Source organism: Typopeltis vanoorti, chromosome 5 (genome assembly GCF_054136105.1).
Source record: "Typopeltis vanoorti isolate ZY-2024b chromosome 5, IOZ_Tvanoo_1.0, whole genome shotgun sequence".
Taxonomy (NCBI): Eukaryota; Metazoa; Arthropoda; class Arachnida; order Uropygi; family Thelyphonidae; genus Typopeltis; species Typopeltis vanoorti.
Window position 1 is genome coordinate 68,238,145 of NC_143553.1, and position 18,322 is coordinate 68,256,466.

General features: G+C 35.0%; 1 protein-coding gene across 2 annotated transcripts in view; it reads right to left on the minus strand.

The window, feature by feature from the left end:
- Positions 1-18,322, minus strand: part of LOC150106497 (uncharacterized) — a 553,742-nt gene that overhangs the window by 8,485 nt on the left and 526,935 nt on the right. For both annotated transcript variants that reach the window (XM_090393159.1, XM_090393158.1), the window contains one exon: positions 9,815-9,991. In XM_090393159.1, coding sequence (XP_090249285.1) covers positions 9,815-9,991 — 177 coding nt within the window. The remainder of the gene's footprint in view (positions 1-9,814; positions 9,992-18,322) is intronic.

Here is an 18,322-nt window from a genome sequence, read left to right on the forward strand (position 1 = left end):
AACAAGACAAAAACTTAATTTCTGAAATAGAATGTGCAGAACTATGCAAAAAGATGAGAAATGAAATAAGATCTTATAATACTAAAAAAAATAAAAACAATTGAAAACTATGAAAATACTAAGAAAACATTTATCAGTTGGCAAAAGTCAAATAACTGCAAAAAAAGATATGAATGGAACTACAATAAGGAACCAAGAACGAAGAATTTTATAAAGAACTATAGTTATCCTTCAATAGATAAATCAAATGTAAATAACTCTTCTCCATCGCACATGGAAGTCATTCCCCCCCCCCATTCACTTCAGATGAAATGGAAAATATCCCGGTGAAGATCTAATTCACATAGAATTAATTAAATAGGGAGGAAACAATATAGTTTGCCATGTCACAAACTTACTAAATCTATGTCTAGAAGAGGAAATACCACAAAATTGGAAAAACTGTTATTTAAAAAGGGGACAAAGAAGAAGTAAAGAACTATATATCAATTAGTATTCTCTCTAATCTGTACAAAATTCTTCAAAAGTAATAACAAACAGGTTAACACCTCTTCTAGACTCAAATCAACCAGCAGAACAAGCAGGATTCTGTAAAGGCTTTAACACAATTGATCATATTCACGCAGTAAAAAGAAATAATAGAAAAAGCAGAAGAAAAACCAATTGCCTCTCTGCTTAGCCTTCATTGATTATGAAAAAGCATTTGATTCCATCAAAACTAATGCAATAATCAAAGCACTCCAGAATCAGAGAGTTCCTGGAGAATATATGGACCTCTTCCAGGCAATATACCTCACTGCAACAATCCAACTTCACATGAGTAGCAATAAAATATCAATTGAAAAAGGTGTCCAAAAAGGAGACTCTTTATCACCCAAAATCTTTACAGCAGTCCTTCAAGAAATATTTAATAATATAAACTGGACAAACCTTGGTATAAACATTAACAGAAACTTAACACACCTAAGATATGCTGATGATATAATTTTTGCAAACACTCCAGAAGACCTTAATATCATGAAAGAAAAGTCAGTCTAAAGATAAACAGAGAAAAAACTAAAATTATGTTTAATCATTTTGTAACACCAAAAAACATAACAGAAAGCAATTTCTTGGAAACAGTCTTTATATACATACTTAGGTCATCTCATTGATCTAAACTGTGGACTCCTAAAGGAAATAAATACGGGAGTGTATTCAGAAAATTGAAAAGCATTTTTCAAAACGATGTCCCACTGTTTAAAAAGGAAGACATTTAACAAAAGCACTGGCAAATAAATTAACAACTCAAAGAAAAATGGAGAGGTTGATGCTAGGCATCACATTAAAAAGGATAAGAAGCCAGACTCGCATCACTGACATCATTCTTCCACAAGTGACTAAGATGGAAATTGGCCAGACATCTATCCAGAAGAGAAGATGAGCGATGGACCACCATACTAACGAGCTGGATTCCTAAAGGGAAACTAGGCCGAGGACGTCCTAAAAGAAGTTGGAGTAATGAATTGTCAAATTTTGTTGGGGAAAATTAGTCAACCATTGCCAAGAACAGAGAAGGTAGAAAGAACTGGAGGAGGCCTTCGTCCAGCAGTGGACAGAAAATGGCTGAAAAGAAGAAGACTATATGAAAACATTGATAAACGGTCCAAGTATTGCAGTGTCAAAATTGAAGGAAGAATTTTCTTAATGTAGTCTTTTCAGTAAGCAAATGATTCTGCTGCTAAATCATACCTAGAGATAAAGTATAGTAAACTGCAGACATGCTGTTCTTTGCGTGAATTATGTTCATGAATTGGCCACCATCACAATGTATGTCCCTTGTCTGTGATTACCTTCTTGATATCACCAACCATTAAAAAAAATACAGTAACACTATTGACAGCAACAATCTTCCATAAAAAAGAAAAGCACTTTCACATCCATTTTACCAACTTTTTTGTGATGCAAACTTGCATGTGTGGGGTGGAAATGCTGCTTGAAAAGAAGTTAATGGATACCATAGTGTGAGGAACAAATAGTTATGATGTCCTCCTTAATAAGATGTAGGACCTCCTTTCCACAGCACAGGATAGCGATCAGTGATAATTTTGAACCATTCTTCCTGTAGGAATGTAATGAGGTCCTAGGCTGTTGTGGGGTGCATGTCACTTGACCACACCTGACACTCTAGTTCAGGGGTCACCAAACTTCTTTGACCGTCGACCCCTTCAAGAGTTTCTTGACATTTTATCGACCCCCTCTATTTTACTATTACGTAATTATAATAGGACAAGCAAAAAAGACGCTTATGTGAGTTTTTAGATTGTTTATTTTATAGTTACAGTGTCTACTGTATGTATAATATAGTACTGTATATATTATTATATTGGCTTACGTGCAGACAATATTCTAACGAATATTGTCTGCGTTTTGTTTTAGAATCTGAAGCTGCTATTGTGGTTACTGGGGTTGTAATAAAATAATAAGTCTAGATTATATACTAACTCACGTATTTCTGTAGGATGTACAAAACTACCAGCCCTGCTCAACTCTTCAACATAGAGAAGTTGAGTTCGTGAATGAATAACGATTGAATTATAATATGTATGTCAATGAATTTTAGAACATTAACGCTCACTTGTATGTCGATGTGCAAAAATTAGACTGGGATCGAATACGTGCAAGTATAACTAAATAAGCAACCATGCACGTGTTGCAATCTCGTGCCGGCCAGCCGGGAACCACAGACATCCATTTATCGGTAAATACGTCATTTTGGCCTACTTGATTGGTCTCCGTAACTATTTTCATGACCTTGCTCCATCTTGCAGGTCCTATTCATGTCACTGTTTCCACGATTCACTCTTAATTGCGTTGTCATTCAGGATGGAGGTAATCCAAGTTAACTGAATTAAATATTACTCGTACAATGATGTCTTATATTTTTCTATCGACCCCCTAACAATGTTATATCGACCCCTGGGGGTCGATATTGACCACTTTGGCGACCACTGCTCTAGTTCATCCCACAGATGTTCAAAGAGATCAGGGCTCTGTGAAGGCCAGTCAAGTGTGGTGATGTTCATGTCCACAAATCTCGCAGTCATAGCAGAAGCCTAATGACATGGTGCATTGTCTAGAATATTCAGATACCTCTCAGAGTTCAATGTTTGTGGCGGCACAGACGCCAAACCAGGAAAAACAGTACCATACCATCACACCACCTTCGAATTTCATAGTTGGGATTACACACTTCGGTAAGAGATGTTCGCCAGGCCTCTGTCACATCCACACTCTTCCATCTGCTTGGTAGAGGATGAGCGTGACTTATCGCTCAATAACAAAGCTTTCCCAACCTTCCATGTCCCACCATACATATTCTTTGCACCACTGAAGACAATGCTATATGTTGGTTAATGTAAGGCTTGCATATTGCGGTCCTACTATGAAAAACCATGTTGTGAGCCTCGGTTCTGAATGTTTTTGTTCAGATTCTTGTTCCAGTCATTGCTCAGAACTCTGCATTAAATGTGTGCCCCCTGATGAATTGTTTTTTTACATATTGTCCTTCATAGCACCATACGTTCATGTTCAGTGAGTGTGGCGAGTTGTTCACTGCAAATAGCACTTGCAGTTGACTTCTTGCACTTCCATCTCAGTATAGTATCACTGATTGTTACCTGTGATGGCCCAATTTGGCAAACAGATAAGCCTGCAATATGGCATCCTATCACAATGCTTGTTTCAAACTCCATCAGTTCCCTTTTCACAGCCATTTCATCCGGACACAGTTGCACTGACTTGAAAGCATCATATTCTTCCACTTTATACCAGCTAGAAACACAACTCATTGCATGGCACAATGCACCTTGCCCATGGGGGGTGTCCATTGACTTCTTTCCAAGTAGTGTATATATTCCTTGCTTTTTATTAAATATGTTATTTTTTTTCAGAGATTATTGAAGTCATTCAGTTTCTTTAGGGATTGTGTGTAAGAGTTGACTGTACCTTTAAACCTGTTGTTTACTGAAAGTCTTTCAATAGTTGTTGGTTTCAAAAGAGCAGAACAAAATAGCTCCTTGCACAGAACAGGTTTCTAATTATAAACTAGTGTATTGATATCTGTACTTGGTTAGGACTAGAATATACAGTTAGGTTGATATGCATTTCTGTAATGGTCATCACACACATCTGTAAAGGAAAGGTCAAATCTTGATTTAGCAATATGCATGTATTTTTATGATATGATATGACAGATTGCTGCATTGTAATTAGTACACAGTGGAGGAGGGGTAAAAGAAACAATAAGACAGGAGATTCACTGTCTGATGACAGCAAAATATGATACTGGAAGAAATTTCTCAGATAAGAAAGGCAGCTAGTAGCATCTGATTTATGGTATAGGGCTTGATGAAATATTCACTGAAAGTGTAAATCTAGGGAGCTAAGTGCTACCAATGTTAACTCCATATGGAAAGATTTAAATTAACACATAGCTTGTATAAACACTGTTTTAGTATTTCTGTGTGCAAGATTTTTCACTTCAGTTTGGAGGACTAGTATTTCCAGATCAGTAATATTTGGGGTTTGTTGGTAATGGTTAACTGAGACCTAAAAGGGCTTTTTGCAAGAGCTATGAAGATTTTTATTGCTTGATATGAAAGACACTGACAAGCAGAAATAAAGAAATAGTTGTGCCATTGTTCAAGGTCTTGATTATATCACCAGCATTACAATGGCCAGATCTGGTTATCTGATGATGAGAACCTGCTTGAGTTCCACTAATGAATATTAAAGGGGGTAGGCAAGTTCTTGGTGCTCAGAGGAGCAAGGAGCAGATTTTTTTACATGGCAAGATTTGGGTGAATGGAATACTGCTGAAAGGTATAGTGAATGTGAAGAGTAAATGACATGATATTGATTTTAAGTCAGATATCACATGATAATCTACTGCCTTCATGCAACCAAAAGTAACTGATTTTATTCACAAATGTGTGGCAAGGTAGATCAATAGTGGTGGTGGTAGATACGTTTTGTGAATGCAATTCAGTAGTCAAATTGGTTTATTATGACTACTGAGTAAAGATTGGCTGCATTGTGGCGAAGGTCACTAAATTGTGTCTGTCAATTGCCTTGTATTCTCTTTTATGGTAATAAAAATCTGTGTTTCAAGGAGGAAAAATCTTTTCACCTGTCTGTCATAACAACTAATTCACATTCATTTGAAAAGTTTATAAGAGTTCCTCACAACTGAAATATGGGATTTAAAAGGAGAGAAAAATATGATTCAAAATGTTTAATTGAGATTTAGGGAGGGATGCTAAATTGTGGTTATGGCAATTACAGAAGCATTTATCTTGTTTTAAATGGATAAAATAAGTTTCTCAAAGTAGAAAAGGTTGCTGTTGACATGTGGATCATCCTACAAAAGTAGGGTGATCCACATGGCAAGTTGGTAACTAAATTGGGACAGATTGAGTTTGATACTAGATTAGCAAATTAGATTATGTGGTTGGCTGTCAGTTATGTATTAGATGTGAATTTGTTGTCATTCTCTTAATACCATCTACCACTCTGAACTCTTTCATTTAATTAAATGTTGATTTTCTCCAGCCCAGCTTTCCCAATAGTGAAATTATCTTGCTAGGAGATTTTACTATTCACAACTCCAACTGGGTTACTTAAGGGTCAAAGCCAGATAACTGGAGGAGACCTCCACATATCCTTTAAGAAATACAGAGAACTGACTTGGCCTCAGACCCAATGTCCAATCCTCAATCACATGGTGCACCCTATTAGTAGGATGGACTGACAATCTGGAACTTAGCTGATCAAATTTTATTCTGTATTGGCTTAAACTAGAAATAGATACGATGGTACAACATGGTGTGATTTTGTGCAGGCTGAGGCATTGCCCATTTACACAAGGCAACCACTTTGATTATCAGGTAATATCAAGTAGAGTTAAATGGGAAAATTTCAAAATGGAAAATGAAAATTATTTCATTTTCCATTTTAAACACAGAAGGTTCTACGAAGAAGTAGAAGAATTTTTTGAATCATTAGAGAAAGCAAACATTCAACCATAAAGACAGTGGAAATACTGATCCTTATTGGAACTAAACAGCAGGATAAATCTCAAGTATATAGAAGTGATCTGGGAAAATTTAGAGAAAAGGGAGTGAGCTAATAATAATAGTAAGTGCCTGTTAGATTTCTGTTCATGGACTAGGCATCACAGACACTGAGTTTAAACATGTACACAGATTCATAAGGAGGAAAGAAAAGAAAAAAGTCTCATATGTTATTGTTGATAGTGATATCTTCATGCTGATTCAGCATCCAAAAGTGTTCACGGGATTTGAAGCTGGAAGTGATCATCAGTTACTTTTAAGTAGGATAAAAATGAATATCACATTGAAAAGAACAGTACCTAAGAGAATTTTTAAAATAATTAAGGTGGACAGCTTCATGTGAACTATAGACTCAACTATACACGATGTTATTCAAGAAAAGATTGAAAGAGTGTGAAAACAAGAACCAAACCTAGGAGACTCAGTGGTAAACTCTGAAGAAAACATTCATCAGTCCAACCAGTTGAAAGATCAGGAAAACGTGAAATCATTGGCAAAGGTAGAAAAATGAGAATCTAAAATGTGGAAAGGCAGCTGGAACAGATGATATTAAACCAGAAATTCTCGCATATGAAAGATTTACAGTGGTTATTTTACTATGAAAGATATCTGGCAAATGTCGACATTCTCCGGTGAATGTACGAAATATTTGCTAAATATCATTATTTCTCACTTACACCGGCAAATGCTGAATAAAAAAATTTCTATTATGTTAAGACAAAAATAACATTTTTGTCTTAACTAACTAACCTAACCGTTAATGTGATTAACGTTATACAGTCTTATTTATTACAACAACTTAAACTGTTATGACACTTTGAATCGCACAAGAGTCCCTTGCTTTTACAACTGCATTTAGTCGTGGAACACTTCTTTTTGCAATTACAGCGTGTATAGCCTTGCCCTCCACTTCTCGAATTAGTTGCAATGTATAATAATACAACCAAATATTCGGTCTTTCACCGACGTATTTGGTATGTGTCGACATTCACCGGAGAATATCAACATTTGCCAGATTTCAGTCTTTCACAGTAACAGTTATACTGCATAATTTAGAAGGCATGGTAACAAGGTTGAATTCTAGGTGATAATGTAAACTTAAGTTTACATTATCATTTAGCTTCCAATTAACAGTGCAATTAGTTTGGAGTATAACTATCTTAGAGTAGCTTTACTCACACATTCTTGAATGTGTGAATAAAGCCACTCTAAGGTGGTATGGCTACTTAAACAGAATGGGAAAGGAACATAAAGGATAGCAATACAGGTAATAAATGCCAAGATCAAGATGGACTTGATGCAGTTAGAGGTACCCTTTAAGACAGAAATATAAGATATGACAACAATTAAGTGCTAAACTAATTTGGAAGAAATATATTAATAGGAAATTAGCAATAATGTAAACATAATTATACACCACTGAGGAATACCAATCAGGAAACATGATGATGCTGCTAGCTCCAAATGGTTTTGTTTTGCCAATGCACTGATCAAGCAGGTAGAAATGCTGAGACATTTCCATCACTAATTGTTCACATGCTAACCGGAATATTAAATAGTCCTAACCACCTTTCCTATATCTCTTCTTCACTAGTGACTTTTCTAAGTATTCTTGCGGATATCATTTGTAATGGCATAAATTAAAGATGCCAAGAAATTATATTCTTGGTTAATCCTTTATCCAAGTGTAAGCAAACAAAGTTTGCACATGAAATAACCTCGTGACTGTGCAAATCGTATGTATAGAGGCTAATGACTTCACATCACTTGCCTTAGTATCCCATAATGTAATGCATATCCTTATGGACATGTATATTGCTCTGCATTATGGGAAGGGTCACTCCTTTGCTGAGGAGACCTCAATAAAGGCAGAAACTGGTCACCCAGACCAGTTTCTGCCTTTATTGAGGTCTCCTCAGCAGAAGCCAGACTCAAAAGTGATACCACAGTTGAAGTAATGCAGAGGTCTTATTTCCATATACAAGTATCCAATAGGTGTCACACCTTATAACACTCTGGATTAGAGAGAGACGTTGAAAGTTTTTCTACTTGATTATACTATAAATTAAAGATGTCGTGAAGTTACTTCATGTGTACACCTTGTTTGCTTACACTTGTATAAAGGATTAAACCCTTAAATTAAAGATTAGCACCTATAATTTATAGTATAACCAAGTGGAAAAACTTTCAACAAGGTCATTTCATGGAAAATTGCTCACCAATCTAAGATTATCATTTCTTTAGCACATTAACTAGGATGAAAAGTAAGTCTAAAATAATCCAAAAATGGATCAACTAGACAAAGCAACACTTCTTTTTCTAAGAGGCCAGTTCAAAAACAAGGTCATGTGCATTTGGTGAAATTTCATAAGGGTACGCATCAATACTGACCTATGTTCTGAAGAACAGTGTGCACATGTTATTCTGAAAGAACTGCTAATAACATTGGTCAAACAAAAGCAAGTGCTCTTTCAACAAGACAGTAACAGGTTGCACACATCTGTTCTGACACAAAAAAATCTAGGAGCTAGCAAATGTAAAATTTCCTGTTCATCCAGCATAGGATCCAAACTTAGCACCATCTGATTATTATTTGTTCCCATCGATGAAAAGTAAACGTCCAGTTTTAACTTCTTCACATGGAAGTTAAGACTGGTATCATAGAGGGAATAACTACTTGCAGAGATGAATCAAGATCACAACAGCATATATTTTGTTGAATAATGAGATGTACACTGAAGTAAACTAAACTTAAGTTTACATTATCATTAGCTTTCAATTAAAGTTTTCTTAAAAAGCTTGCATTTCAGTCTTCTAAGGGACTATTAACTGCATTAATCCTAGCTCTTGTTTCCTCAAGTTCCTGCTATCCTGACAACAAACAACATTTTACTAATTCTCTCAAAGTTTTTTAAGTAACCACGAAACTATAAATGAGCTCTGTTCACTCATTCTTGAATGTCTACAATGACAAATTCTTTTCTAATATTTTCTTTAATATGATTCTGCAGTGATGTCATCTATTCACTCACCTAAATTTCCCTCAGAATTCTCATATCAGTCAGTATTGATGATGCCTTTTGTTGGAAAGAACTTTGAATCCTGCATGAGATTTGAAGAACCTTTTTAAGGGCCTTTAAATTGAAATTGAGTTAGCTGTTCTGAAAACAGGTAATACGACTTTTTATTCCAGAAAAGAAGAAACTAGCCAGAAGAACAGATGCAATTAACTGTTTAACAGCATTAGTTTCTTTGCCTGCAATTCCAGACATCATTTTATATCTGTAGATAGTCTCTTTCATCAGCAGTTTTATTTCTAACCCAACTTTTAGATGTAAGTTTAACTTGTTTGAACACTGTCTTACTTCAGAGTTTTATTTATTTTCTGTATCCTTCCTATACCTTTTGTTTTGCTACTTTTACACAGTTACATGCACAAAAAACTCAAAGGTATCTTACAACTTTCATTACTATTCCAGAGTTGTCTCTTAAATATGTTGAACCTGCCATAATGTTCTAGTTTTTTTTTTTTTGTCCTTGCAAATAACTGCGTCATTTGTAATAATTTTATGAAGTATTAAAATAAATGTCAAAATTCTGAAAATGTTTAGGTCACTGTTAGGTCTTACTTGATTATCAGATCTATACAGGAAAACATTATATTCAATGTTACAGCTTTTGTTGATGGAAAGATGCTATACCTTTGATATTATTGAGAGATCTGGATAATAAATGATATCTGGATCTGATACCATGCCAGTCATAGATATGGCACAAATACTAACAACCATTGGAGAAGACAGGTTTAAGTTTTTAATTAATGCTTTGCAGTGATCTCGTTCCTTTATAGTTTCTTTCAGTTCTCCATCTACAAATATCTGGAAGTAGGAAAAAAACAATTTCAAAATATCAGATAAAGATATTCATTTTATTTGTATGTTATCATTATCTCTTGTTAATGAATACAAACATGTACTGTTTTTTTCTAATTATTATTATATCAAATATTTATTCTCTCAAAAACATCACTAAAATTATCATATAGCATTGTGAATCTCAGACTAATAAAATGCTTAGTAACTCTAATTCATGCTATTCTTATTTATCTTACAACAGCGATATCAACAAATGATTTGTTGATATACGCTGATTTTTATCTTTGTTAAATATTATTTATTCAACAAAGATATTAAACAGTAGATATATATAAATAGAAAACACACACATAGAATTGGATTGATTTTTAAAAGTTATTGTCATTCATGTGGGAGGTCATTTATTGTCACATGAGCAGCTCTCATCAATCTCTTCTTTAAATTTATTTGCTCTTACTGCACTCACTTTCAGGCAATGCATTCAATTCACAGCCACTCTCCAGCAATCAATAAGTCTACCTCTAAATGCTGCATACACTCTTTCCCAGCAATACCTCTTCTTTTTTTCATTTCCCTCCATTCTATGAAAAATCTTTCACAATAATATGGTAACAGCTCCTTATCAACTAGGTCTCAATCATATCATCCCTTCCTGATCCTGTCACTCCTTAGAAAAGTATTCAGAAAAAAAAAGTGACTATTATATTTGCATCCCATTGAAAACCAGGTGACCATATTTGTGCCTAGTAATCCATGTGTAACTTGTTCAAGGTCTTATACAGTGGAATTATAATCTCTTTACCTCTACAAGTCAGTCTTTCTCATCATTGCCGTAATCTGTAGTGACATTCTAATTATGTGGATCTTAAATTTAAGTCCTATTCCATCATCACTTCAAACTCTTTCAAGATATCATCACCACCACCACCAGTTGTATGCATCGTATCCCATTTCTGCCTTCCAAATTTCAATCATAGGAGTGATACTGGGAGATGTTTAAATCTGATATGCAGATGTGGCTTTCCAAGAGGCTTTGTACTATGCACCTATAAAACTGGTAGCCACTCACCTATTCAGGTAGATTGTACAAAGCTTCTTGTAAAGCCACATCTGCATATCAGATTTAAACATCTCCCAGTATCACTCCTATGGCATACAACTAGTAATTTTTCTTTAATTTGATACCTGGAATACAACTTGCCAAAGCCTGTTAAGAAGCCAATCTATTACCTAATCGCACTGATCCAATTTAAATACTATGTTCTTCTATAGCTATGGAGTTGTTATCAACTCCACTTCTGGATTGTAGCTCTTACCAATCTAGCATCTTAATCATAACTTCAGATACACAGAATGTAAAGACTGGTCTTAATTTGAAGATTAAGTATTGACATCCCTTCTTGTGAATGGAAACAGTTTTTTCTTCCACTCATGAGGATCCTTCCTGTATAAGACGTGTGTTAATGGGAAAATCCTAAATCTTGACAACTATATAGAGGCAGCCATTAAGTCCTCAGAACATTCACTTAAAACACTCAATGATATATCAAATGACACTGTGCTATTAACACTTAATTTACTTAATTCACCAATACTAGTCCATCCACATTTTCTCCTCATGTTCTGTGTAATATGACACTATGAGGATAAAATGCCTCTATGAATTGTGCATTACATATTTTATCCATATCCTTCATAGCAGTTGGAGATAATGTTCTACTGTTTTCATCAACTAATATTATCTTTCCATTATTATTATTATTATTTCTTCTTCTAGAAACATATCAAAGAACTCTGTGGGATTTCTCTTGAACTAATTAGCTAATGTTTGCATATACTGCACTTTTTGCTTTCCTTATTATCCAAGTCACAAATGGAAGATGCTAAATTGAAGCAATTTAGAAAAAAATAGAGAATGAGGAGGAGTAACTAAAGTATTCAGCACTAAATGTGAGTGAGCATACTATTCTTGAACAGTAGGAAATATCAAATAATGATGTGGGAAAACATCAAAATGGAGAAGTGGACCCACAGAAGGTTCTACTAAGGAAGTAGTGGGGGGCCTTAGAATTAATTTATAGATGGCAACTTGACAAAGAAAAAGTTGGACTTTGTTGGTTATCTCTACAGACATAGAAATGTTTTGAGAAAAGAGCAAAGTTAATAATAGTAAGTGCCTGGACTAGTCATTACTAATGTAATGTTTCAGCACAAATTCACACTAACAGACAACAATAAATATGAAAAGTTTCATTGGCTATGTTATTGTTGACAGCAATATTATCTTGCTGGTTCAGGACATGAGTATACAGGAAATTTAAAATAGAAAGTAATCACAATTTAATTTTGACCAGGATGAAACTGAATACCATATTGAAAAGAAAAGTGTCTAAGAAAGTTTTAAAAAGAATTAAAGATGAACAAGCTTCAGAGGTGAATTGTAGACTAAAATATGCAAATATTATTCAAGAAAAAATGAGAATCTGAAAACAAGCACAAACCCTTGGAGACTGAGTGGTAGATCCCAAAGAAAAGAATGATTCAGCCAGAGAAACATATGGGGAAGTTTTCTGCAAGGATAGAAAAATCAGAACTCCACAGTAGACTCAAGAAGTTCAAGAGGCAGTTGTAGTTCTGTAAGAATACAGAGAAAAATATAAGGATGTAAGGCTGTGTAAAAGTAACAAAGCAAAGTCATATTTCCATATTCAATGATCCACATCGAAGTTTCTAGATCAAAAACTACTCTGAACTGGAATGAAAATAATTCAGTGAGTAAATTAATTATGTACCCACGTTTTGCCAGCTCAAATTAGCATTACACGGGCACTTTAAAGATACAAGAATGAAATTACCTTAAGGACAGTCATATGCACAGAGAGCAACAATGGCATACTTCATTGTGATAATCACAGTGATTACTGCAAATGAGAGGATAGTGTAGAATTACATCAACAGTTCTATTGCAGTTAACTAGGTTCTTTAACTTGACTGCTTCCATGAACATACTCTGTTATTTAAATTGGGATTTGTGCAGTAGCCTGGTTTTCTTTCACTTGATGAAATGGTCTTTATCTAGTGGAAGAAAACCAGGCTACTACACAAATCCCAGTTTAAATCAGAGTATGTTCATGGAAGCAGTCAAGTTTTAAAAGCAATCTGCTTTTAGGTTAATAATACTGAATATATGTTATTTTATGTTATTTTCTTTTGATGTGATCCATCCTTCGATAGTATTGACTGGAATCAAATGTTTCACCTCCTAAAAACAAAGGTGGATTGGAGAGACAGAAGGCTCATATTTAATCTTTACAAGCATCAAGAAGCCCTGATAGAAGCAGCCAGCAAGGCCTGAATAATAATAATAATAAAAACCGCAATAGCAAAAATATGTAGAGGTGTAAGACAGGGGTGCTCTCTTTCACCCATATTGTTTAATCTGTACATTGAAGATGCAATAAATAAACTGAAAGAACTAATAGAAACAGGAATTAAGATAAATGGAATTGATATTAACTGGCTACAGTTTGCAGATGATATAGCAGTTATAGCTGATAACAAAAACAAACTGAAAGCCACCCTAACAAAGATGGAAGAAATCTTCACACAGTACAGCCTAAAAATTAATTATAAGAAAACAAAATTATTAATTACAAGTAAAGTAAATCTAATGAAAATAAACCTGGAAATAAATAATAACCTAATACAACAGGTATCCTCTTTTAAATATCTTGAAAGTCTTATCACAGAAGATGGGAGAAACCAATCAGATATTCAAGCACAAATAATCCTAGCCAAAAAAGCATTCTATAACAGAAGAAACATTTTTACCAGTAAAGGACTTAGCATCCAGCTCAAAAAAAGGCTAGTGAAAACATACATATGGAGCATTGTATTATATGGTTGTGAGGCCTGGACTCAAACAAACCAAGACATGAAAAAGTTGGAGGCATTTGAACTTTGGTGCTGGAGAAAGATGATGAAAATTAGTTGGACAGAAAGGAAAAGTAATGAAGTTCTAAATATAGTTCATGAAGAGCGGTCATTAATGAAACACATCAATAAGAGAAGAAAAAGCCTAATTGGACACCATTTGAGGCATGGGGGACTGATTACAGAAATAATGGAGGGGACTGTAGAAGGAAAGAGGCCACGAGGCAGACCAAGAATTTCATAATGATGCTAACTGGCGCTAAGAGTTATGAAGAGATAAAAAGAAGGTCACAAGACAGGATGTTGTGATGTGCTGTTATATTTACCAATCTTTGGATTGATGCACCGAAGAAGAAGAGAAGTGATCCATCCTGCTTGTCTGAAATACTGGATCTCACACTGAGAGGATAAACTGTAGATATCTGGGAAGGAAAGAGTATTCTGGCAGTCTTTATCTCAGGAAAGTGGAAACATTGTTCAGAGGTTTGTAATCTGTTCTAATTTTGTGTTCTTTTAGAAACAAAGAATAAAGATGATAAATATCAGGAAAGTGGCAAAATGTTCTGGAGGCTATTCAAACGCTTAGAATGAAGGAAAGAATACCATAAAACAAATCAGTTTTCATGTTGCCTTTATCATTTCTTATTTGTTTTACAGTACTCTTTCCTGATATTTATCATTATTCTTACCAATGTCTTATTAACTGTCTTCAGCAGTTTCCAGGAACAGGAAATTATTTTGGATGTTTGGAGTAATTACTTTGAAAGACTTAAATGAATCGAGAGGTCATAGAACACTGCTAAAAAAAGATTCGAGACAAATGCAATCTGAGGTAGGTATATAGTAATACTTGAGGTAGAAGAAGCTATCAAAAATCTATAATGTGGAAAGCCAGCTGGAGTACATGACAATGTGGGAGAGAAACAAAAAGTTTTATTATTTACATCACACCTCCATGGAGTTGAGACTCATTGTGGAAGGTGTACACTGCTATACATGAAGTCCATCAAACTGTGCTTTAAACTCATTCAATGCATCCACATTCAACACAATGTTAGGCAATGCATTCCACTTTCCATGCAAAGAACCTGCTCCTTATATCCCTGCTTAAAGCCTCCTTATACAGTTTCCAAGGGGATAGAATCCTTGTTCTATCCCCTTTTCCCATTCTATGAAAAATTTTCACATTAACCCAGTGATAACCCTTTACCAGCTTAAATGTCTCAATCACATCCCCTCTTTTTCCTCCTATTCACAAGGCTTTGAAAACTGCATTCCCTTAATCTATCTTTATATCTCACATCCCAAAGACCCTTTCCAATATATCTTCATCACCATGAAAACCAAGGGACCAAGTCTGTGCACAGTAATTCATGTGAAGCCTGATCGAGGCCTTATACAATGGGTAGAAAGTTTTCTACCTTGGGTATAATATACGTTAAAGATACCAAGCTATTTAAACCTGGTTTTAATCCATGTCCCAAATAAGCAAACAGACAAGAAGTCAAGTTTGCGCCTGTAAGTAGTGCAAGTCTGGGTGACCCGTACTTAGTGCAACTTGTGGTAAAGGTGGAATAAGCTCTGATCACTATTCTTAATATTTACTCTCAACTATGCTACCAGCCAGGATGTATATATATGTCCACATTTTCATGGATGCGAAGTGCATATTAAAATTGTGATACCATTGATATTACATTGAAATTTATGATGGATACGAAGCTTTTGAGGCGTATTTGATCTTTAATGGTCAGTAAGGTGGTTAATGCAAAGCACATCTCCTTGAGGAGATGTATGATGCTATGCACTAAACCTGGCTCCCTGATGAGAACTCAATAAAGGTTGAAACCGGTCTGGGTAGTGGCCCCTTTCCTTTAATGCATAGCATCATACATCTCCTCAAGGAGATTGCTTTGCATTAAGGGTAAATATTAAGAATAGTGATCAGAGCTTATTCCACCTTTACCACGAGTTGCACTAAGTATGGGTCACCCAGACTTGCACTACTTGCAGGTGCAAACTTGACTGACTTGTCGGTTTTGCTTACTTGGGAAATGGATTAAAACCAGGTTTAAAATAGCTTGGTATCTTTAACTTATACAATGGAACCATAACCTCTATTTCTTCACAACTTGTGCAGTGTGACTTCTGAACTTCAGATTCTTGTCCACCATCACTCCAAGATCTGTCTCCTCAAGCTCCTCCAAAATTTCCCCCACTGAGTGTATACTTTGCATCCCATTGTTGCCTACCAAATTTCAGAACCTTACATATTGCAACACTGAACTAACAATTTCACCTCGCTGCCCATTCACACAATCAATTCAAGTCTTCTGTAAGGACACAACATCTGTTTGCTTTCTCATCACTCTCCCCAGTTTTGCATTTTTTACATTTTCTTGTTTATCACCAGTTAAGCTCATTCAAATATAATTAATACATGCAAATTAAATAGCAATAGTCTCAAAGCAGACCCCCTGTGGCACACCACTAGGGACTTGCATCTTTAAGGATACTGCATTCCTATGCACAGCTTGCTAATACCTGAGAGCCAGTTGCCTATCCAACTCACTGATCTATCATCCAATCCCATCTGCTCCAGTTTATTACTAACTTGTGGCGCAGCAATCTATCAAAAGCCTCTGCAAAATTCAAGTATACCATTGCATATTTATTTCCCTTTTCCAATGCATTCGTCACCTTGTTATAGTACATAAGCAAGTTGGTAAACATGACCTTCCATTAACAAACCCTTGCTGGAAAAAACACATAAAATACCATTGTCATCAAAACCACTTTTGTATCCTAACTACAGTAACTATTTCAATGGCTGCATTGCGTAATTCAGAAGGCAAAAGTTCAATTCTGGATTACTGGAGAAATGTTCTCATAGTAAAAAGGTAAATAACACTATGTAAGAAATATCCTTATAAATATGTAAGAAATACCAATATCCTTATTGAATGTTCTAGATAATCCAGTAATTATGTAATAACCAAAAAGCTCCACATGTTATTTTCTTTGGCATCTCCAGGGAGTCAAAGACTCATACTAACCATTATGCACACACACAATACCTATCATGCTTCTTAAACTCATTTTCCAATGAGCCACTCACAACTACCTCAAGGAACCATTCAACCCATTCACTGTCCTTCAAGCAAAAGATCTAAATTTCCAACCCTTGTTAACCAAATCCTTACACAATTTCCAGTGTTGATCCCTGGAAATCTCATTTATTGAAGAAAAAAAAAAAATCTGTGTCAATGCTATGAAAGGTTTTTAATAACTGATGATTCTATCATATACTCCCCCCCCCCCCTTTTTTTTTTTTTGCTTATCAACTAGCCTTTGTAATCCACAGTTCTTGAATCTGTCCTGATGGAGCATTCCACAGACCTATCATTTTCGTTACTCATCTTTGGATCAACAAAACCAGGTAACCAGATCTGTGTGCAATAATTGCAAAAATCAGAATGTGCCTTATAAACAGGAATAATAACCTCCCTATCCCTCCTTGTCAGAACATTCTTGAACATCCATGTAATCTAATGAGCTGTTCTAGCTACCAACTACTGAAAAAGTCTAATAGAATTAATATGCTGAAGGAAATAAAATTATCTGTCAGCCATCCACTACAAATTGCTAATGTTGTTGTTTAATGGCAATAAAAATTAATAAGACAGATAATAATTACCTAAATTTTATTTAATAATTAAGCCAATATTTTGGCTTAATTAAAGGCATCTTTCTGGACATAAAGGTAAGAAAATGCATGTGCATAAAGAAGGAAGAAAGGCAAACAATAGAAGATAGTGTTGAACAGTATAATCCTGCAGTCCTAACTAGCATATCCTAGAGGCATGATAAGGAGTTCTTGATTGTTGAGATGATAGTCTCATAATAATGCTCTCCAAGATTTTTGTAATGTGATATAAGGATATGTTCTACAACTGTGGCAGATTCCAAAAACAGTCTCTCGGATTTAAGTCTGCATCTGTATAATAAAATCCAATTAAAGCATGATCTGCAGTCTTTGAGCAGCTATAGTATAGGAACTGAATATATTTCTTGCATTTATTCAGATAGATGTTGGCATTTCTTCCAGTTTGGTGCAGCAGACTTTCTTGTAGGGAGATGGTGTGGTGGTTTGTCTTGTGAATACCAAACAACAAATTGATGGAGAGATACTTTCAATGAGTAGATAAGGGATTATCCTTTTTTTTTCTGTCAAGATGACAGTGGCACACCCGGGGAGGGGGCTGGCCTGGGCCGCAAAAAAAAGAAAAAGGAAAAAACACTAGAAAATTTTCCAAAAATCTTTTCCTAATTAAAATAATTTTTTTTTTTATATATATCATGTCTTCTATTTCTATACTACTTATGAATTAGCGTTCACAA